Below are 22,098 nucleotides of genomic sequence, written 5' to 3' on the forward strand. Positions count from 1 at the left end.
AAAACATTTTATACCCCAGGATAATACTTCCACTGTCCAGTTCCTTCTGAGCATGCTTACTCCAAGCCTTCTGTGGAGGTTGACAGAAAGTGTAGTTAGTGTCAGGCTGGCTTTTAGAAATGTCTTCAAAATGCAAGAAATGTCAGTGGTCTTAAGTAAGAAGGGACCATGAGAATGGAGGAAGAGATTTTCTTTCTTTTTTTAAAAGATTTATTTGAAACAAATTTAATCTTGTGTGTACTACCTGAATGTATACATGCCATGTATATGCAGGTACCCACAGAAGCCAGAAGAGGGCACCAAACTCTCTGGAACAGGAATTACAGGTTGCTGTGAGCTGGCTCAGGTCCTGTGCTAGAGCCTGAAGTGCTATAACTACTGAGCAGCTCTGCAGTCCAGATATCTTGGGGATGGGGAAGTGATGGGATACAAGTGCCTTGAAAGCAGGAGGGAAGTCTAATTTAGAGGAGAGTAAAAGGAGGGAGGGAAAAGCCATTTGGAATGGAATGAATAAGAAAGCACAGTGTCATTAACATGAAAGTGTCATGATGAACCCATTACTTTGCATACTAGTGAAAGTGTCATTACTTTGTATGCTAGTGAAAGTGTCATGATGAACTTGTTACTTTGTATGCTAGTGAAAGTGTCATGGTGAACCTGTTACTTTGTATGCTAGTGAAAGTGTCATGATGAACCTGTTACTTTGTATACTAACTGAAAAAGAAAACTCAGTGGTCGATCTCATGGGCAGATTTCTTACCAGGAACCTCAGAGGGGCAATGCACCTCATGAACATGGACGTGCACGCTCTTGTTAGACCACAAGCTGCACATGATGGAAGCTAATCAAAGCCTGGTGCTGACCTTTAACTTAGCAAACTATGAGAACTGAAGTCCATGGCAAAATTTGGAATTTTGACCCAGACAGAATGTTAATGAAAAAATACATTTCTTCACATCACAAAATATGAATATCATTATATTGAAAATCTGAATAGTCTGCCTCATTCCTTCAGGAAAATTTGCTCACTTAGGTTGCTTGGCTCATGTACTCTCACTCCCTCTCTTCTATACTAGGTAGAAGCACTTATCTTTGAAATGCAAAGTACTTCCAACCATAGGCCATTTTGTTATTTTATACAATGTTAGCTGTGATGTCATATAACTTGGTAATATACTTGATTAGTCTTAATGTGTTGGGGGCTGCAGGGAAGCCAGGCATAGTGGTATGTATCTGTAATTTCTAGTGCTGAGGAGAGAGATGCCGGAGGATTGTAAATTTGAGGTAAGCTTGACATGACAGTGAGTTTCAGGCCAACTAGGATTACATCAGAATAGTCTTTCTTAGAAAGTGGGGGTGGAATTGGGGAAGACGAAATCAGGTTACCATCTTCATATACAGTTGGTTCTTAACAATCCTGAAATGGTTTCACTTGGCTTTAATTTTACTCAATTTGAACCAAGCAATCAGAAAGCAGAATGGAATTAGGCGTGTAAAGTCTCTGGTCTTTTCCCATGAGTACATGGGGAAACCCACTCTTAGTTCAAGTTATTGTCAACCTTAAAAAAATACAAATTGCTGTAGATGGTAGATAGCCTTAGTTTTCCTGGTCCGCTGAAAGGACTGAACATTCCATAGTTTGAAGTTCTCTTGATCTGTGGACTTATTCCTGAGCACAACATACTGCTGTGCCCTGAGTGTATGAGATCTTGAAATGTATCAGAAAATAAGGATCTGGTATAAATGAATAAAATTTATTCCTCCAGATTAAGACTTCTGCTGAACAGCCTCTATCCTTCCTTCCTTCCTTCCTTCCTTCCTTCCTTCCTTCCTTCCTTCCTTCCTTCCTTCTTTTCCCCACACAATCTCCACAAGCTCCACAACAGTCTTTCGGCTCCATTTCCAGGATATTAGACTTTTTTTTTTAAAAGATTTTGTAAGGCCATGCAGGATCTGTCTTCTTGTGCTAACTTGGTTCTTTTAGAACAGTACCTTACTGTTCCAATCACACAGTCACCAGTGGCAGAGTGTCCCCTTCTTAAAGGCTGTGTGGCATTCCCTGATCTCTACATACCACATCCTCTTTATCTGTCTGTCCACACACACTTAGGTATATGAATTAATGTCAATAATGCTGAGGGAAACAAGGCCATGCAGACTCCTGTCTAGTAAACAGAGTCTGATTCCTTTTGATATGCACCCAGTAGTTGGCTACTGGGTTCACATGGTGACCCATTTTTAGCTTTTGAGGAATTTCCATATGTCTTCCAAATCATCTGTATTACTGTATTATTTTTACCAACAGTGTACCTTTGGTCCCTTTTCTCTCTGTCCTCCACAGTGATCACTGCATGCCACAATCAGCTCAGTCAATTATAATTGTCACATACTGCAAAGGTGTTGACAGATTTTCAACATTTCCACTACATAGAAGTCTGATAAACTACTTAGGTTAAAAGTATGTTCATTTGCTTGATTGACTCTTTCTACAATGTGTAATGTGGATGGTGACTTCACTTTGTTCTCCTTCCATGTGTGTGTGTGTGTGTGTGTGTGTGTGTGTGTGTGTGCTAAGAAGACAAATAGGAAATCTACATTAAGGTATCTGGTGTTCATTTCACATTTCCTCTCAATAGTTTTAGAAGTTTAAACTCATTTCAAGTGAAAATGTTAAGGTGAGTTTAAGAGATCAAATGGCTTGTCCAAGGCCACACTTAGTGTGTAGTAGGGCTTGAGAGGACATCGAATATTTCAACTTCAATTTCACTTCTCTTTCTGCTATACCATCTTGCTAGTCTGTAATATCCCAGTGGATGAGGGCTGACTTTGGTTTTCTCAGTGCATCTCTAGTCCTACTGTACCTTATTAAAAATGAGTCTTGGTAACAGAGATCCTTTTGGATGATCAAGGACACTGTTGGGAGTCATTTGCAACAATAGCATTGAGGATTCAGAACCCAGCCAGAAGAATACATCGTCAGTGACATTTCCAACACACTTGTTTTCATACCTGAGATATAAACTCACCGTGGCCATGTCGATGGAGGCTGTGGCCTCATCCATGATAAGTATGCTGCTCTTTCGAACAAAGGCCCTGGCCAGGCAGAACAGCTGTCTCTGTCCAACGCTGAAGTTCTCACCACCTTCAGTGACAGTGGCATCTGAGAAGATAGCAATAGACTCCTTGACCATAGAAAGTAACAATTTGGGGGAGGACAAATTTGGAAGAAAGAACATGACATGGGCATGGTTAGCATGGTGTGCTATTGAAGAGATGTCTCCTCAGGGAGCAAGGATGGTGCTGGCTCATCTTATTTTTGACAACATGTGGAAAATTATGCCCTAAGAGCAAGTCAAGAAATACCGCTAACCATTTACAGGACCAGAAGACCTTGGGAATTGTTGAATTATTTAATCCAGTTCTTCTGGGTTATTATTTAATATATCTACCTACCTACAGTCTAGGAAGATTGAGTGACTTGTCTAAGGACATACTTGTGTAGTAGAGCTTGAAAAAAAATAGAATATTCCAATCCCAATCCCACTTCTTTTTCTGTTATATTACCCTGTAATTTATCAGCCATGTTAATCTGTACTCTCCCAGCGAATGAGGGCTTAGTCTGTTTTTATATATGTATTTCTATTACTACTGTAGCTTTATTAAAACAAACAAACAAACTAACTAACTAACTAAGATGAGGGCTGAGAGAAAGCTGAGCAGTTAAGGGCACTGGCTTCTCTTGCAGAAGACCTGTTTTTTTTCCCCTAGAACACACATGGTGGCTTACAACCTCCTGCAACTCTAATCTGATGTTCTCTCCTGGCCTCTGTGGGCAGTGCACACACATATTACACATACAGATGAACAGTTACACAGACACATGAATAAAAACAAATAATTTTTAAAATAAGGAAATCAGTCCTAGAATTACATAGTTCTAGCAGAGCGTGGAGCTAGAGGCACGTGGAGTGTGTGGTGCTAAGTAAACAATAACCAAAGACTGTACCTAAGCCTCCTGGCAGAGATTTGACCATATTCTTCAGCTGGGCAATTTCTAGAGCCTCCCAGAGCCTGTCATCTGTGCACTTGCATTCAGGATCCAAGTTAAATCTGTAAGGGAGTATCAGTCGATCGTGAACACAGAACAATATAATTAATATTCAGAACAGGGCTCCGTTCATAGCAAGCATGGAACCCAAATACAGTCTAGCAAATATCCCCACAGAACTGATGCTAAACACACAAATCTATATAGGACCATATAATACACAACAGAAGTATTTGGAGTGTATCAGAGATACAAGTTGAAACAGTACTGCTAAATAACTTGATTGATGCATTTAGGACATTTTCAAAATGTTTTTATTTTAAAAGTGAAATATAATTATATAATTTCTCCCCTTCCCTTACCCCCTCAAACCTTCTTATGCACCCTTTCTGCCTCTCAAATTCATGACATATATTTCTTTAATTGTATGTACATGAATGTGTACATGTATATGTGTATATGTGCATATATGTATGAATACCATTATATAAATTCAACCTGCTCAGTTCATATAATGTTACTTTCATGTGTACGTCTTTAGAGATGACCAGTTCATATTGGATAACCAATTGATGTGTTCTTCCCTGGGGAAGACGACTTTTCTCACTCTTGCCATTTTTTAGTTACCTGTAGTCCTGTGTCTAAGATTAGAATTTTTAATTAAAGAAATCTTACAGGTGAATAATGAATGATATTCCATATGTATTTTTCTCCACTACAAATAATAATTCTTGAATGGAGGTAGCAAATTAAGTAGTAGTTAAGTGACAGGGAATTGAGAGAGAGAGAGAGAGAGAGAGAGAGAGAGAGGAAGACAGAGAAAGAGAGAGACAGAGAGAAGTAAAAAACAAAACAAAATGACATGCAAAAATGCACACACACACACACACACACACACACACACAACACCCCTTTCCTAATGTTTTAGTAGAAATCTGGGCAGCCTTTGGACTTAAACATTCTACTATTGGAACAGCAATTCCACCACTTGGAATACAAACTTGGCAAAGCCCCAACAGCTTTGAGTTTCAAAATAATCATTCATAAATGGAGATAATAACATACCCCCAAAGCCTTTTCTGGGGATTTAATCAGACTATGTATTGAAGGAGATTACTGGGAGAATAAATATCTTGTTATTTGTAGTTTTTACTGATTTACAGAAAACCACAAAGAGGGCACAGAGAGGAATGAAGCCACTTTGTCCAAGTGATTTGAGAGGAGAATAAAAGCCATGAAAGGCAGGGAAGCAGATAGAGAGGGTCTGTGGTATCCGCTGAGCTCAGGACTGACACAGGAGTCAAGCAGGGTCTGTGGGGCGGGACTCCTCAGAAACGTTGCCGCTCACTGTGGGCTTTATAGAATCAAACAGAGAGCTGAAGACTCATGTCTAGGTTAGCAAACCAATGCCAGGAGCTCCCTCTCTACTTGTGGGGCAGCATGCTGTATTTGATCATCTCCATGAAGTTGTGACATTAGCCCACTCACCTGATAGAGCCGCTGAACAGGATTGGGTCCTGGAGAATGATGGACAGTCTGGAGCGGAGCGTGTGCAAGGGCAGCTTGGAAATGTCTATCCCGTCAATGACTATCTTTCCTGTTATAGAGAGACAAACACCTTGTCAGGCTCTGGAGCTAGGACAGGAAGTAGGACATGTGAATATTTCTTCATGGGGAGGAGAAGGAGAGGAGGACAATACAGAGGTGACAATACAGAGGAGAGAGAGAGAGAGAGACAGAGAGAGAGAGAGAGAGAGAGAGAGAGAGAGAGAGAGAGAGAGAGAGGTGGAGGCAGATGTTCGGGTGTCTCTGCCAGTCAAAGATAGTTGATATATCTATATCTAGGTTGGGTTTTCTGATTGATATTGAGCATTACCAAACTTATAAAGCCTTTGATTAATATTAAAAAAAACTTGTATAAAAGCAAAAAGGAGAAGGGGGCATGGGATAGGGGTTTTCTAGGGAGGGGAAATGGGGAAAGGGAATGGCAACTGAAATGTAAATAAAAATATCCAATAAAAAATTAAAAAAGAAACACAAACACCACAGACATGTAGTAAACTCATGAGAGAAATTTTTATTCATTTAATAATTTAAATTTTGTCCCCTCCCTTCTCTCACCGTCACCTGGTCATGAGGTCCTGGCCTCTATCCCCCGTTCCACCAACTATGAATTAATAAAAGATTGTTCCAAGTTCTGGATTGAAATACAGAATGCAAAACTTCCCATTTAAGTATTAGAAACATCTGTCTCTAACAAAATGTACATTTCTGGTGAGATTTCTCTTTCTCATAACATTTTTTTTTTTTTTTTTTTTACTGGAGGGAATGTTATGTTATTATTCAGTATTTGGTCATGTAAGCCAAAAATCACTGTTCTCCTTTGGGTCGTCTGTCTTCTAGAATGCCTTCATCCTCCCTTCCTGTTTTATTTTGCTTTGTGAGATTTGTTGGAATCAGACATCCTGTATATATAGTTTGTTGTTGTCTAGAGCTACCACACATATGAGTTTCCTGAAGACAGGCCCTGTGGCCAGTCACCCACAGCTGTAATGAATAGCACAAAGCACTGCAAACAGGAAAGCAAATTCTGAGGCGAGGTCTGACTTTATCAAGGTTGCTGTACTGCCTACAGACTTATAGGACTATGTGTTCTTCATGTTCCTTTACCTCGTGGATAAAGTTCCTCATCTCTGTTATGCAAAGACAGTGTTCCTGGTGAGCAAGTGTGATGGTCTCAGAAAAGCCGCTACAGCTCACTGACCTAGCAAGCAGGGGCTTGTTCAAGCACAGGTGAGGAAGGTGAACTTAAATGGCTTCCTTCTGGATAGCCCATCATCTGTTAGCATGTTAATAGCCTCCTGCTACTTAAAAGGCATCAAGTTGGTTATGGTTCTCAGAGCCTGACATCACCTTTGTAGATGCCTACAAATCAGGTTAACAACAACAAGAACAAAATCCAAACTCAGTGATAACCACAGTTTTGGGCATGTAACTGCTCTGAGACACAAACTTTGTTGAAGGCATGCCCATCATGGAAAGAGCAAACCACTAACAATTTTAGTGGTTGATGCTATCAATGCTACTGAATTTAAAGCCCCCATTCTGATTGCTATAGTTCAGATTCACACACACACACACACACACACACACACACACACACAATCTGCAAGCACTATGTTCTTTTGTTATCTTTCAGGTTCCTGTCTCAACCAATGTACAGGATTCTAAGTCCTGATAAATACTTGTAATTGATTTTTACAGGATTAAGTACGTTGATTTTGCTTTATTATTTTAAAAGAACTTTCTTTCATGTGTGTGTGTGTGCGTGTGTGTGTGTGCACGGGTATGTGTGTGTGCGTGTGTGTGTGTGCATGGGTATGTGTGTGTGCGGGTATATGTGTGTGTGTGTGTGTGTGTGTGTAGGTGGGGTGCACACAAGCTCAGGTGTATACCCCATAGTACATGTGGAGGCTAGAGAACAATCTGTGGGGGTCAGTGTGTCCTTCCAGTCTGTAGGTTCTGAGACTGAGTCCAGGTTGTCAGTCTTGGTGACAAGCACTTTTACATGCTTAGCCACAAGAAGCCCCCTGGATGATGAAATCTCAGTTAACAGCTCACCATCAAATATGTCGACCATTCTGAAGAAAGCCAGAGACAGGGAGGACTTCCCACTGCCAGTTCGACCACAGATGCCCACCTGAGAAAAACAGGAGCAAAGGAGATTCAGTCAAATGCACGAAAGGAACTGAGGTATTTTTAGCTTTGTCAAGGTGTCATGGGAAAAGTATAAATCTGCTCAAACAATTGTGGTACAATGTCCTTCTTAGATCTCAGGAATTATGATAAAAGTGAAGTCCCTGCTCAACCCCGGATGATTGCAATCTGATTTTTATTTTTGTGTGGCTGTGTTGTTCTTTATTTCAGTACCAAGTTACAGCTGGACCTTTATACAGCTATCCAGTTTTAGCTGAGTGGTGATGGGTTTAATGTGTCCACTTTCCCTCACTTCATCTTTTTTTTTTAAAAAAATATGAGTTAAAAGAAGTCATTTTCAGAGTAGATCTGGAATGAAGACAACAGTCACCAAGAAGATGTCTCTGTGCCAGAAATCAGAAATTTTAAACAGTTGCCTGCCTGGTGTTGACCTTCCTTTTTGATTTTGATGTGAGGTTAATGAAGGGCAGAATAACCCAGGGGCGTGAGTATCCTGCTTGGATCCTCTGTCTCCCCTTCTCTTTCATGCAGATGATTTTGCCCACAGCATAGGTGGAATGTGAGCCTGGACACCCAGAGTAGGTGCTGACATGGTGATGTCTCTCTTCTGTGGCGATGGGGGCTCCACCAAAGACCTATGCAGACAAACAGTGGGATGGTGTGAATCCCATACCTTCTGGCCTGGTTTGATGTAAGCCTTGACATGTTTCAGAACGGGCTTCAGGTTATTTTCATATCTGACACATAGGTCGTGAATCTTGATCTCACCTTCCTGTGGCCAGTGCTCCGGGACTTGAGAAGGATCTTGGAGAAGCAGAATCGACAAACAGTAGTTAAAAGAGAGATGAAGAAAGGAACACACACACACTTAAATATATATACAATTTCTAGGAGTTACTTTAACATATACATGTATATATAACTTTCCATATATTCATTGTAGTTCTGAATCAAACTGTGGCAGTTTATTTTCAATTAAATAACATTCAGAGTAAACAATATTGATTGAAGATTTTAAATTTTTTGAGTCTTTTTTTCCCTTAAAGTTTACCTCTTGAAACTTCCATGCAGATACATGATGTACTGTGACCATTCTTTAGCCTGACCCATCCTCTCTTAGCCTCCTTCCACTACTGCTGACCTCTTCCCTCTTCTAATTAACTCCCTCCTACTGTCCTGTTTTTTTTTTGTGCGTGCTACAAGTTTAACCTGGGGCTGGGGGCTGGGGGCTGGGGGCTGGGGGTTGGGGGTTGGGGGTTGGGGGCTGGGGGCTGGGGACTGGGCATTAACATCATCCTGCCCCTCCAGCATCCCAGCCTTCAATACTATTCAAGCTAAGCAAAGACAGTCCATTTCTGAATGGTCTCTAGGAAAATAGATCCTCAAACAAACAAAGTTTATAATGTGAGTGTTTCAGTTATTTGAAGATAGAAGATACAACTTGGGAGGCAGGCAAGAAGTCTGCACCTGCAGTTCTAAGTGGAAAGGTGCATGGGGATGTAAATGCAAAACACTCTGGGAGCACAGAGGTTAGAGAGCTGGGTCATCCAAAGGGACTTAAAGTAAAAGCAGTTCTTGAAATGAATCTTAGGGAATTGATCTCAAATATGTATATGAGAAGATTAAAGTTGAAAAGAAAATGTGTCATGCTATCCTGTCTAGGGAAGAAGCATGTGGCTGAGTGAGAGATGGGACTGGGCAAGAGGTGAGAGTTCACTTAGTGGCCTCAGCTATAACCAGGACCACATGCTTTTCCAGCTAGAAAGCCATTGAATGACTTAGGCGAAGAAATGCAGTTTGGCTGAGATTTGCATCTAATGAAGGCCATACTGTCTCTACCTTCAACTTTCCTGGCAGTTTTATTCTAATACACTTGAGAATCTTGTTTAGTACTTTCATGTTTCTTGAAATTTAAATTATTAAAGCTATAAGAAAAAGAATCCATTATAAGTCCCTAATACATTTACAATTGTTTCTACATAATATTGAATAGAATCTACATGTGTCCAAGACTAAATTTTTGCTTATTCTCAGCTGCTACTATCACACAATATTTATATAAGAGTGGGTGTGTCATGTACACACATACTCTCAGCACTCAGGAGGCTGAGGCAGGAGAATGAGTTTTAGGTCAGCCTGGGCTACATAGACAGAACCCCAAACTTAAATAAATAAATAAATAAATAAATTCAAAAATGTAAATAAATAAAAATAAGAAACGAATGAATAAATAAATAAAAATAAGGAAGGGGGAAAGTCAATCAAGAAGAGAAGGGGTTCTCTTGGTATTATAGTGACAAAACAAAGCAGATGGCAGGTGCCCGGAGTGGGCATGTTCACGGTACCCATGGTGCCTTCATAGTTCTCAGACTCCATAGTCAAGAAACTGTTCACTTTCTTCACTGCACCCATCTGGACTTCCAGGTCGGCCAAGTTTCTTACAACCCAATTCAGGTAATTGGTTATCTGACAAGGTGAGAAAAACAGTCACACTTAAAGTAAGCAATCAATTCTCATGTTCACTGCACACGTGGGGACAGAATGACCTGGACAGTGTCCATCTCATGGTTCACAAGTACTGCAGGCTAGCAGGTACCAGGGAGAGCATCATGAGACAGCTGTAGAGAAGGTGTGTGCTCTTCAACACGTGTCTCTCATGTCTCTCCTTCACGAACTCTTCTCTCATCTCCCCTCACAGTGGAGAACTCAGTTCACTCATATGTGTGCTCATCTTATTTATATCCCAGCTCATTTTAGTGCCTCAGTTGGGATGTAAAACAAAACAAAACCGGGATCTCAAACAACACAGGAATAGGATGCCTGAGGGAAGTTGGGAAGTTTTTGGAAACTAGCTACCGGTATCAGAAATTTAATAGGCTGGGAAATTCTTCAGTCTGCAAAGAGATTGCCACAGAAGCTCCAAGACCAGAGTATGGATCCCCAGCACTTATGTGAAAAGCTGGGTATCGAGGTGTAAACCTGTGACTCAAGCACTGGAGACACAAAGGCAGGAAAATTCCCTGTCTCTTGGCTGGGGCCTGTTGGCTTGCTGGTCTACCTAAATCAGCAAGCCCTGGGTTCAGTGATAGAGCCTTTCTCAAGTAGTGATAGAGACAGACATCAACCTTTGATCCCCACAGGCAAATGTGCACACACACATATGTATACCCACTCACACACATGAACATATACACACCCCAAAAGAAAATACACAGATGGAGAGATGGCTCAGCTGCTAAGAGTGTATGACGCTGAGGTTTGATCCATAACACTGATAATGAGTGATTCTCAACAGCCTGTAGCCCCAGCTTTAGGGGATCTGACATCCTTTTCTGGTCTCTGAGAGCATCTGCAACCGTGTGTGTACATATGCATAGGCACACATGCACACATACAAATACACATAATTAATTTTAAACTAAAAAGGAGAGAAATTAATCTAAGCTGTCCTAAAACATTAGCTTTAGGCTCAGATCTGCTATCATATGTAAACATCATTTTGTTTCAAATGTCAGATTTCACTAGTGTCCATGAAAGAAGGTTGATCTTTTCTATGGGAAGTCCCTCTGTCATTGCATGGAAAGAAAGGTATTTTCATCGATACCCACCGTGAGGGCATACAGAAGGCCCAAGCCCACTAGTCCAGAGCTGGAAGAGCCACTAATGGATGCAATGGAGGCCGTCAGAACAATGCAAGCTCCCAGGTAGTCCTGTGAAGAGGAGAAGCAGGTTAAAAGACCTGAAGATTCCCAAGTCATTATGCCAAGCAACTCAGAGAGAGTGAGCGGTCAGTGGGATGCACACCATTGCATGAGTGTCTGGTCAAGCTTCACACAAGTGACTCAGAGACAGAGTAAGGAAGACCAGTGAGTAGGCTGGGATGAATGGCAGTGTGCTGTCCCAGGGAAGATGTGGCTTACCTGAAGGGAAGCTGTGGTCGCTGTCACAACCAGGATCAGATTTAGTGCCCCCCTTCTACATACATGCTTTTTTTGACGGACAAGCAACTATTTCATAGCTTAGACGTCATACACGCCTGCGTCAAGTTGACTATTGACCCCCTCCATGCTGTAACAAAGCCTTGCAGAAGTGTGCTTTCTGAAATCTCGAGTGGAACATTTTGTCACCTGTGTTCATGTCTGGGACACAAGACTTGCAGATCACATAGTAGAGAAAACAGGCTGAATTTGCTTGTAAGTTACAAGTATTATAGACACGCCTTAAAGCACCAGACTTTTCCGTGACTCAACAATAAACTTGTACAAAACTTAAAAGAAAAATCCACAAAGGCCAGCCTTGGAGTGAACGAAAAGACATTTTATCATCTCTTTGTACCCTTTCTAATCCCATTCCCCAACTGTGTGAGCATGGTTTCTGCTTTATTGTGACCATGTGCCACTTGTCCTAGAAACAGACTTTCAGACGTGATCATCTCAAGTCACAAACAATTGGTGAACTCCTACAGCTAGAGAGAGCTACAGTCTCTCTAAAAACATCTCATCATTGGAAGACAAGATGATGATGATGATGATGATAATAATAATAATAATAATAATAATAATAATAATGATATCACCTAATGTGCTAAAAACAAAGAAGGAAGTGTCTCCAGTGGCCCCCTGTGTGCACTGGTGCCTGTATCAAACATTAACAAACCTTCCACTGCTGCAGAGCTCACCATGAATCCAGCCTTGACATATGAGATTTTTCTAATACTGGCTTTGCCAGTTAGTAGCTAGTGAGCTCAGATAACTAATTTAGATGCCTTTGTGAAAAGTAGAAATAATACCTAATTCACAGAAACATTAAAAGTGACAAAGTCATAATTATGTTTCCCTGTTCTGGGAATTGATATTACTTGTGGATAATTTTTCAGATGCTTGAAGCAAGTTTTAAAAACCAGTGTGCATCATAGAATATTAGAGGTCAGAACAGGCGCTAAGATAAAATTCCCCATCAAATTGCCTAACAGTTATGAAGTAAACATCACTGAGTAGTAAACTATTCTTTGGTCACTGCTGCTGATACAGCCATTCCTAACAGCACATTCCGGTCAGTCAGGGCTCCCTTTCCTTCCCCCACCCTTTGCTCGAAGTGATGACTGCACAGACGCATAGCCCTTCTGGTGTAGGCTCTTCTATTGTTTGTAAATGCCAAAAAAAATCCCAAATATGTTGAAAACATTTGTAGTTACAGGATTCCCACCCCCACCTCAGAACCCTCTATGTTAAACTTCATAGTTTCAACTTGACGTAGTATGTTCACAAGTTAGTTAAGGGGTTGGAGCTGAGAACACTTGCTACTCTTGTGGAGGACCCAAGTTCAATTCCCAGCACCCATGTGGTAGCTTCAGGGGTCATAGGCCCTCTTCCTGTCTCTATACTTTGTTCACATGTATGTATATGCGCACATACACACATATAATTTTTTTAAGTTTTAAAAATAGAATAGAAGGAGCCACAAAGAGTTTCAATGATATGTTTCATAAGTTAAGGTGAACCTACAGTAAAGTTCCAGCAAGATGCACTTGGTGGAATTTCAAGACACCAGGACTCAGTTCCTAGGAAACTTCTGTGGGTCATGCACACTAAGGGGGCTTGACTCGGGCAATTTAATTTCTGGTCTCTGCCTCCTGACAGTTGATGCCTTTGAAAAGAAAAGCCTCACTCATATTTGTAAATACACTCTTTTGAAGTATACATCAGCCCATATCCTTTCCTATATGGTATTATACTAATCAATGCCTCCCAGTTATATGGATAATAATTGCAAGCGCTCTAACACTATCCTCTGACTTCTGTATGCTGCCTGCTCCACCTAAGCGGTCTCTGGGCCCTGACTTCTTCTCATCAGTTAACAGTCAACTCAGATACCACCTTCTGAGAGAGGGTCTTCTCTCTTCGCTGCTGGCCCCAGCCCTAGGGTTGCTCTCTGTCATAAGGTCCTGCTTAGTTTTCTCAAATGCTCATGGTGCCTCTACTGTCAGTGGAAGCAGAGTTCTGGAAGTCAGGGTCTCTGTGACTGTCTGACTCGTCACAGGCAAGGAGACTGATGCCAAATGCATCCAGAAGGTCAGTTGCTCTTCATGGAATAAGGCACAAGGTAAAATCACCCTTGATTTAAAAAAAAAATGCATCCTCTCAATGAAATTATTTTCAACCATAAAGGAGATCAAAGAGAGGTCACTTTCACAGGCAGATGCAAATGTAATGTTAAGTAACCCCAGGTAGTCTCAGAAAGGCAAGCATGCTTTCTCTCATTTGCAGTTCTTAAATTTAATATAGTCACAGAAAATCATGCATGCATGTAAGTCTGTATTTTTATATTCAAAGAGGATACATACATATATATGAAAACTTAAAAAACAAATAAAGCAAAATATTTTTTAAAGAATTAGAAACATTCTGGAGTATGTAACTAGAATGCTACCTTGATCTGCGCAAGAGATGCCTTTTTTGTGCATCCCACAGAGACTTGCTAAGCTTCAGGTAATTCCTTTCGAACACACATGTGAACTAGAAAGGTGAGACTTAGCAAGTATACAGACGGTTACGTCGCCTCCCTGCCTTCCATACCCTGTGCTATTAACGTGAACACACATGATGGATTAGGACTTTACCTCCCTTCCACTTCTTCAAAGTATTTGTGAATAGAAAACCAGTTTAAAGGTAATAAATTGAGAAAACAGAGGCAAATGACCTGAAAAATTTACACAGAAGACAGAAGGTGCTTAGGGATCAGGACTAGCACGTCTTCTGCTGAAACCCAACACATCCTAACCTACCTATTTGGTGACAGCAGACACTCCTCACAGTGAGATTCCATTCAGGAGATAAACCCAAGTACGTGAATTAGCCATTCTCAAGGGACAGCTCAACCACACCAAATCATTTGTATAGTGCTGAACTATAATTCTGTGTGCATGCAGGTGTGTGTGTGTGTGTGTGTGTGTGTGTGTGTGTGTGTAAGCCTGAGGTCAGCCTCAGGCACTCTTCCTCAGGTTCTGTCCACTTTGTGTTTTAAGACAGGGTACGGAACTCACCAAGTAGGCTTGGCTATCCAGCCAGTGAGCCCCAGGCGTCTGCTTGTCTCCAGCTCCTCAGTGCTGGGATAACAAAGGCATACCTCAGTGTCTGGCTTCTTGTGTGTTCTGAGGGGCAGGGACTGAACTAAGTCCTTGTGTTTCTGAGGAAAGCTCCTCAGCTCTTCTGAACTGTAATTTCTACTGTTTGTGTAAATCCAATGGTCCTGGAAGGGAAGCCCTTGACTCCTATTGGCCATAAAGAAACCTCTGGTCCAATTTCAGTGAGCCCATGATATCTATCTGTACTCGAGGTTATGATGAAAACTGTAATTCTCTGCAATCAGCAGCAACTGAAAACTATCGGCTCTGCTTTTCTCCACTAGTCCTTAGAAACGTATCTCCTCTCTAGCACTTAGGAACAGGAAAAATATATTGGGGACTCAGGTTACAGTGTGATTGCAGGCCTGTCTTCTGGGGAGCTGGAAAGCTCTTGGCAGTCTCACCAAACAGACTGAAGACAGACTAAGCAACTGTTTTCACTTCCGCATGGCGTGCCTACTGACTTCTCGGGTTGTTTGTTTGTGTTGGCTTCTTGATACAAATCTTCTTTCAGCCTCCTACCACACAGCACGACAAAGCCCTGGAACCTCAGGCTGTGTGTAGATAGACTTACACAATTTTTGCAAATGGATACACCGATGCCAGGGAACTGGAATTGTTTAACATGGAGGGATGAAGAGAGGACACAAGTAAGCTGTGTTCAAAGGCCAGGCCCTGGGGACAGACACAGAACCCTGGCCACTTCACTCTGCACTGATAGGAAAACAGTTCCTTCCCCTGCCAAAGCAAGCAGGGTGGCCCCCGCTCTTGCTATTAGCCTGCCAGTCAAGTCCCTTTATCCCTTCATTTACCCCTTGGATGTGTTAAAGCCTTTGTCATGCTTTCTCAATCCTAAGCGGATGGGAATTGAATGTGGTCGGCAAGATGAACTCAATCTTCCACACAGAAACCATAGAACCAATGAAAGATAATAATTTAGATGGTCTTAACTCTTTCTAGCTCTCATTTTTGTTTTCATGTGTAGATGTGTTGTGTGTGGTATATGTGTGTGTTTGTATTCGCATATGTGTGCCTGTGTGTGTGTGTGTGTGTGTGGTGGCATGTACCTTTACTGTGGCAGAGTCCTCCAGAGCTGGCTAACTTGTCTTGTCTAATTAGCTTGCCTGGGGATTCCTTCCCCCAGTGCTAGGATGGCAGGTGGTCCCCCAAACCTGGGGGTCTAGGATCCAAATTCTTCTCCTCTGATTTATGAGGTGGCGCTTATCTATTGATGTGTCTCCTCAGCCTTGGGATTTTCTGAACCCTTATTCAAGATGAACGGGGAAAGATGCAACCATCAGGAGTTTACTCGACAAAATTTTAAAGCTGGATTGAGCCCAGGGATCTTTTACCCGATTCAACAACCTCCATCTGCTCCGATTTCCCTCCCTTCCTTTGGTGGGGATTTTCTGCCAGCAGCAAGGGGGTGGAGTGGGGGAGACTTTGAAATCAAGAAGTGTTTAAGAAGAGGAAATGGAAGACTCTCGGCCACAGGAAGCTCTGAAGTCAAGCTTTCTCCTTTCCGCACTAAGGCTTCCAGCCCTCTTAGTGGCTTCCAGAAAAGCTGCCTGACTAACATGCCCAGTGCCATGACCCTCCTTCTGCCCTGCTAGTTGTATGTCTGTTCTGAAAACGTGGGGAACGGATATTCCTATTGATTTCCTGGACACTGTGGCTAATGATAGGGTCACAGAGGGCTGTGTGAACAGCGCAGATAAGATCAATGTAGATTTTTTTTTTTTTTGGAGCCAAGTAAAGCCTTTCCTTACTTTTTTCCCCACCCTCAGAGGATTTACAAAACAAAGCATGTCTAAGTTGTGTGTCTGAGAACAATTTACACTCTCATCTCCAAGGTCCTGATTTCAGCATTTATTTTCTGCGACAAAACCCCTCTTATGTGAGGCTGACGTTGTGGATGCAATGATGAAGTCCCATCCACAGATGGACACAGTAATGAAGTGGGCAAAAAAAGCTTTTTTCCCCCTAGAATTCATTTGCTTGATTTATGGTACAATCCACCTGTGACATACACTTCCAAACTATAATATCTAGTATTAAATAAACTTATTTTGTTTTAGGTGTAAGGGTGCTTTACCTGGGTGTGTATCTGCATACCACACTCATACCTGGTACCTGAGGAGCCCAGAAGAGAGTATCAGACTCCATAGAACTGAAGTTGCAGGTACTTGTGAGCAGATATGTAGGTACTGGGAATTGAACCCATGTCTACTAGAAGAGCAGCCAGTGATCTCAACAGCTGAGCCATCTCACTGGTCTCTGCATTAGTTTTTGAGGGGTAATTCTACTCATGAAAGTGGTCTGGTGACTCTCTCAAGCCTTGTGATATACAAAATGCAAAAAGAAGGTAAAATAACAAATGTGTTTCATGCAGTGTCTTCCAACATGTCAGGGAGTTGAGGAATGAAGGACAGAGTCTGCCCTTCCTGTTTAAAATGCGTTCTCTTCTTTAGTCTTCAAGGAAGCTGAATTCTTTATTCTCAGGTAGATTTGGTTGCTTTTTCTTGTGGGGCTTAAAATACTGGTTCAGACGCAGCCACTCTGAGCTCGGCTGCTTCTCTCCAGTTCGCCCTGCCCTTCCCTTTCCTGGCACTGATATCTTGGTTTGGCCCGAAGAACTAAACATATGGTTTGCATGAAGATTCTTGTCTTACACTTGTCTGTGAACCTGTCATTGGGAAGTGCTAAGGGCAGCAGCCCTAGATATCTCCTATCTAAGGCAAGTGGACTTACCCCAAAAAGGTCACACCTGATCTCCAAGCTAAGAAAGACCAGACTCAAGGGATTACTGTTATTGTCTCATTACAGTTTTGAAAACCCAGAGAGATATTCTGTTAGTTTTACTATTTTAATATGATATTTCCCCTCAGAGAAAAATGGGAATCTTTAAAAGAAGAAAGAAAATGGAAGCTTAAAAGTAAGAATAGTGGTCTAGATGGAGTCTCATAACACTGCTTGGGTTTTGTTATAGATTTTATGCAACAATGTACCCAGCTTTCAGGAATCTGTAGTTTCTAAGTAACTCTGTCCTGATTTTTCCAATCTTCTCACCCTCCTGAGAGATTATTTATTTGTTGTCTTTGACAACAAATTTTTAAAAATTTTGTGTAACACAATTGTGTTCTATTGATCAATGAGCTCTCTATAATCACTGACATGGTGGTAAAGAGTCTTTACCACTGGTGCTGAAGAGTCTTCATCACCTTTGTCAACCAGTGAGAAATCATAGTAACTAACAACATAGGTGGTCTAAGACTGTCAATCCGTATCAATCCATTAAGACCACTCTTGAACTTGGGAGCCTTCATTTTGAGCCCATTAAATTTCCCTTATCCTCTACCTTCTCTGGTTGATGGGCTTTAAAAGAAAATCTGCATCTGGTTGGGGATACAAATCATCTACAGCAGGGACTTAGCTTAATTTTCAACTTGACAAACTCTAGAGTCACCTGGCTAGAGAATTCCAGTGAGGGGTTGTCTATACTGGGTAGTCCCTGGGCATGTCTGTGGGAAACTGTCTTCATTAAATTCATTGATGTGGAAAGTCCTGTGCCACTGTGGGCAGCACCAACCCCTAGGCAGGTGTCCTGCAATGTGTAAGAGTAGAGGAAGCAAGTTGGACACAAGCAAGTTCATGAGCTGGTATTGCATATACAAGCTCTTGGCAGTGGACATGATGTGAATAGCTCTTTAAAGTTCCTTCCTTGACTTCCCACAATGAGGGAGGGTAGGCTGGAATTGTAAGCTGAGAAAGGCCCGCTTCTCCCTTCACTTGTGTTTTGATAGTATATTTTATCACAGGAACAAATCAAACTAGAATAGCTTATTAGGGCAATTATGTTGTTTTCATTGTTATTTTAGGGACATGTCCGTGAGGTATGTGTTTTTATTCTTATTTTAAAAATGAAGAGGGATCTGGCACAGCAAGAAATTAAACTGGTACATGAAGTCTATACTGTACCAATCTCTGTGCTTATTCCTGTGCGTCACACAGGACAGAAGACAGCAAATAGATGACTTAGTTGCTGACTTTTTGTTCTAGCACAACTCTCTGTTGGCTTAAAACAAAGATATTCAGCATCCCTTACAGGCTTGTCTGGGTCAGCGAAGGACATCAGTGTATGTGGTCACTTTTCAAATTGTCTTTTTAAAAAAAATGGCATTATATAAATATTTACTATTCCTTGAACTTAGGTAATTCAGATAATATAAGGAACACAAAATGAGTTTTTGTTTGGGGCTATTTTTCTTGTGATTAGCTGCAACATTAAAATAAATCTCATCTGGAACAAAACCAAACCTGATCTATTTAAAGTCCAGTCAATGGAGACCTGGTACTGACTCTCCGTAGAAGGCTAGTTCCACCAAACGTCCACCTCTCTACGCTAAGCCTCTTGTCTGTTTGGTTTCCATTACGAAATCCCACAAGGAACACAATGAACGTACCGTCCTGACCTCCAGCCATCTGTTGGCTGCTGAGAGAAATAAGTAGGCAATGTTGTTCGTGTCTGTCAGCTCAAGCATGCGTTGCTTGAATCTGGTTTCATGCCTGCAGAAAACAAAGACACCGCGATGTTAGTCTCCTTACAGGAGGGTTAGTAAAAGCCAGTCACAGTTAACTACTGAACAATTTGTAACAGTGACACACGGATGGGATGTGTGACAGGCGAGTGGACTCCGGAGTCACTCTGCTGAGTTCTGGATATAGACCAAGAGGGAAAGTGTTTGCTCTGTTTTCACGCTACAACTAGAAAGAGAAGCCATTGCTATGACAAATCTTTATTAAAGGTCACTTTGTAATACCACAATATTGGAGGATCCATACATAGGAGACTTGGCCTATGTCATTTGGACAGAAATCACATTATGTTCTACCTGTCTGTGAGGCATTTATTTTATTTTTCCAAACGATGTTGAGCTGGGCTGGATGAAAACCAATGGAGACAGAAAATCATATATTTATAACAGGTAAATATATTCCTTCAATATCCTTTTTGTTTGTCTTTTTTTAAAACCAAAGAAAGAAAGTAGGGTGCCAACAAGCAGGAGATTGAGAGATCTCGCAGAAGTCTGGAACAGCACAGGATCTGCTTACAGTGACCCTGTGAAAGCAAAGACTTACTTTGGGTGATGGGTGAACTGAATAGAGACAGAGGGTGAGGAGAGAAAAGAATAGACCAGGCTTCCCAGACCATAGAGAAGATTGTTTGGGAGTAGCTTTTGGGGTGAAGCTGAGTTTCTGGGGTGAACAAGGCACTGTAAATACTCTGAGTGACATCAGAGGATATCCTCCATCTTCCAGGGTTGGACAAGTTTCTCACCCTAATGGTCATGGTGATGGATAGACTGGTCCATGGAAAAATTAAGCTCATCCTTGGTGCTCAACATGATCAAATACAATTCTGTGTGGCTTGTTTTACTAGCAGAACTAGGAATAACCCTCATGCAAGCATACATCCTGTATGAGCATGTCTCATCTTATACCTCAAATCCCTTGCCCTATTATGTAAAATGAATATATGCCATAGAAAGTCCTTTTCAAAAAATTAGAAGATTCTTACGTACTTGAACATCATAGGTATGATTTCACACATGCATGCTGGAAAAAAATCTTTTCTATGTGACAAAAGTGTCCTTACTTTGTCATCACTTTCTTTAAATAATGATAAAACCGAACTGCAAAACAACTGGTTTGAAAGTTGGTTACATTACCCAGCTGAGTTAGTTTCTTTCCTCTCTGTAGCCATGGCTGTTCTGACATAAACCATTTATAGGTCATTTTGTAAGAAATTACTGACCTACTAGTGAGCCCTATTGGCTAAAATAGCCCCCCCCTTCCTGTAAAATCTTCCAGTAAAATTGCAAAACTTTTAAATAACTCATCGCTTGTATCAAAGAACGAAGAAGTCCTGGGTGGGGTGCCTTTGGCCCACCATCAGAGTCCATACAGGCCAATATAAAGCAGATACTTGGTATCTCTCCAGTCCATCTGATCATTGCAATATGCCATGCCAGAGAGATAATTTGGTGAGACAGAAGTGTCTGATCTACAACAATCAGAGAGTTTAGCAGTGAGAGCCAAACCATTACTTCGATTTGAGTTATGCAGCCTTGAACTAAATGCCACGTCCAGGGGGACCTGTGTCAAAGAATGGCAGCACCATGGCTTGGGACTGAACAGTCTAAGGAGCATGTCTGCCTTCCATGTGGCCTTAGGAGGGGTGACTCTGGTCAAGAGCTGTAGCAGCCATCGTGAGAACAAACTGTGATGGTCTCTGTACGCCTCACATTTCTATGTTTGCCAGGCATGGACCAGGTAAACATGCTTGCTAGAGGAATGTCAGCTATATTTGTATCTAAGCATCCTTTCTCCAAAGCAAGGAAGATGCTGTGCTAGCTTCTGGAGATATACAATGAACAAGATGTGTCTTTCTCAGGGTGGGAGAAACTGGACTGGCTAGTGAGTCTGAGGTAGCCCAGGACTTCATTTCACGAGACTAAGAGCGTAAGGGGAAAATGTACATTGAAGGGTCTGAATAGAGAACCAAGTAGAGAGGGTGGGGAGATGGAAATGGCTAACCCTAGGTTCCTGAAGCACAGGAAAGATGGTCTGGAAGTAGGTTTTTTTTTTGGGAAGGAGCATGTTCCTGGGGTGAACAAGGCATTATAGGTGCCCCAAGAGGAAAAGGAGTGAGAAGATCCAGGGCTGTTCTGGACAGGTTTTCTCAGGACCCTGGACAAATGCATCCATTTGTGATCCTGACAGTGTGCTCTGTCTGGGACCTGCTTCCCAATGCTGTGTTTGTGGAGCTCCGTTCCTATCACTCCACATTTGTAGGGAACTGGCAACAGCCTGGAGCAGAGGGAGGAGGGCTGAAAGTGCAGGGAGCATTCCTCTGTTTCTGTTTGGCAAGAAACCTTCTGTTTTCCTAATGGAAACTTTGACACACTCAGCCTGTATCTTTTCATCCACATCCAGTTCATCTTCTGAACATTCTTAGACCTTTATTCTGTCACACACACACACACACACACACACACACACACACACACACACACACACATGAAGCAGCGGCAAAGGTCACTGACAACGTAGTCTAATTTAGCTGTGATACTTTCCTTGTAAATGACTGCGGGTTTCCCTGAGTGTGCCCTGAGCCCTGGGTGTAAATGGAGCACAAGGTACAGTCCGA

General features: G+C 41.7%; 1 protein-coding gene and 1 non-coding gene across 6 annotated transcripts in view; both read right to left on the reverse strand.

Annotated features, from left to right (window-relative positions):
* The window catches only part of Abcc9 (ATP binding cassette subfamily C member 9), a 121,969-nt gene that overhangs the window by 6,558 nt on the left and 93,313 nt on the right, over positions 1–22,098 (reverse strand). For all 5 annotated transcript variants that reach the window (XM_076940794.1, XM_034511951.2, XM_076940796.1 and 2 more), the window contains 8 exons: positions 19,352–19,454; positions 11,374–11,475; positions 10,111–10,231; positions 8,439–8,569; positions 7,670–7,748; positions 5,537–5,645; positions 4,007–4,110; positions 3,027–3,160 (listed from right to left, as the gene is read on the reverse strand). In XM_076940794.1, coding sequence (XP_076796909.1) covers positions 3,027–3,160; positions 4,007–4,110; positions 5,537–5,645; positions 7,670–7,748; positions 8,439–8,569; positions 10,111–10,231; positions 11,374–11,475; positions 19,352–19,454 — 883 coding nt within the window. The remainder of the gene's footprint in view (positions 1–3,026; positions 3,161–4,006; positions 4,111–5,536; positions 5,646–7,669; positions 7,749–8,438; positions 8,570–10,110; positions 10,232–11,373; positions 11,476–19,351; positions 19,455–22,098) is intronic.
* Positions 5,624–5,725, reverse strand: LOC117715924 (small nucleolar RNA SNORD22). The gene has a single exon (XR_004607705.1). It is a non-coding gene; the product is annotated as a small nucleolar RNA SNORD22 (small nucleolar RNA).

Source organism: Arvicanthis niloticus, chromosome 9 (assembly GCF_011762505.2).
Source record: "Arvicanthis niloticus isolate mArvNil1 chromosome 9, mArvNil1.pat.X, whole genome shotgun sequence".
Lineage (NCBI taxonomy): Eukaryota > Metazoa > Chordata > Mammalia > Rodentia > Muridae > Arvicanthis > Arvicanthis niloticus.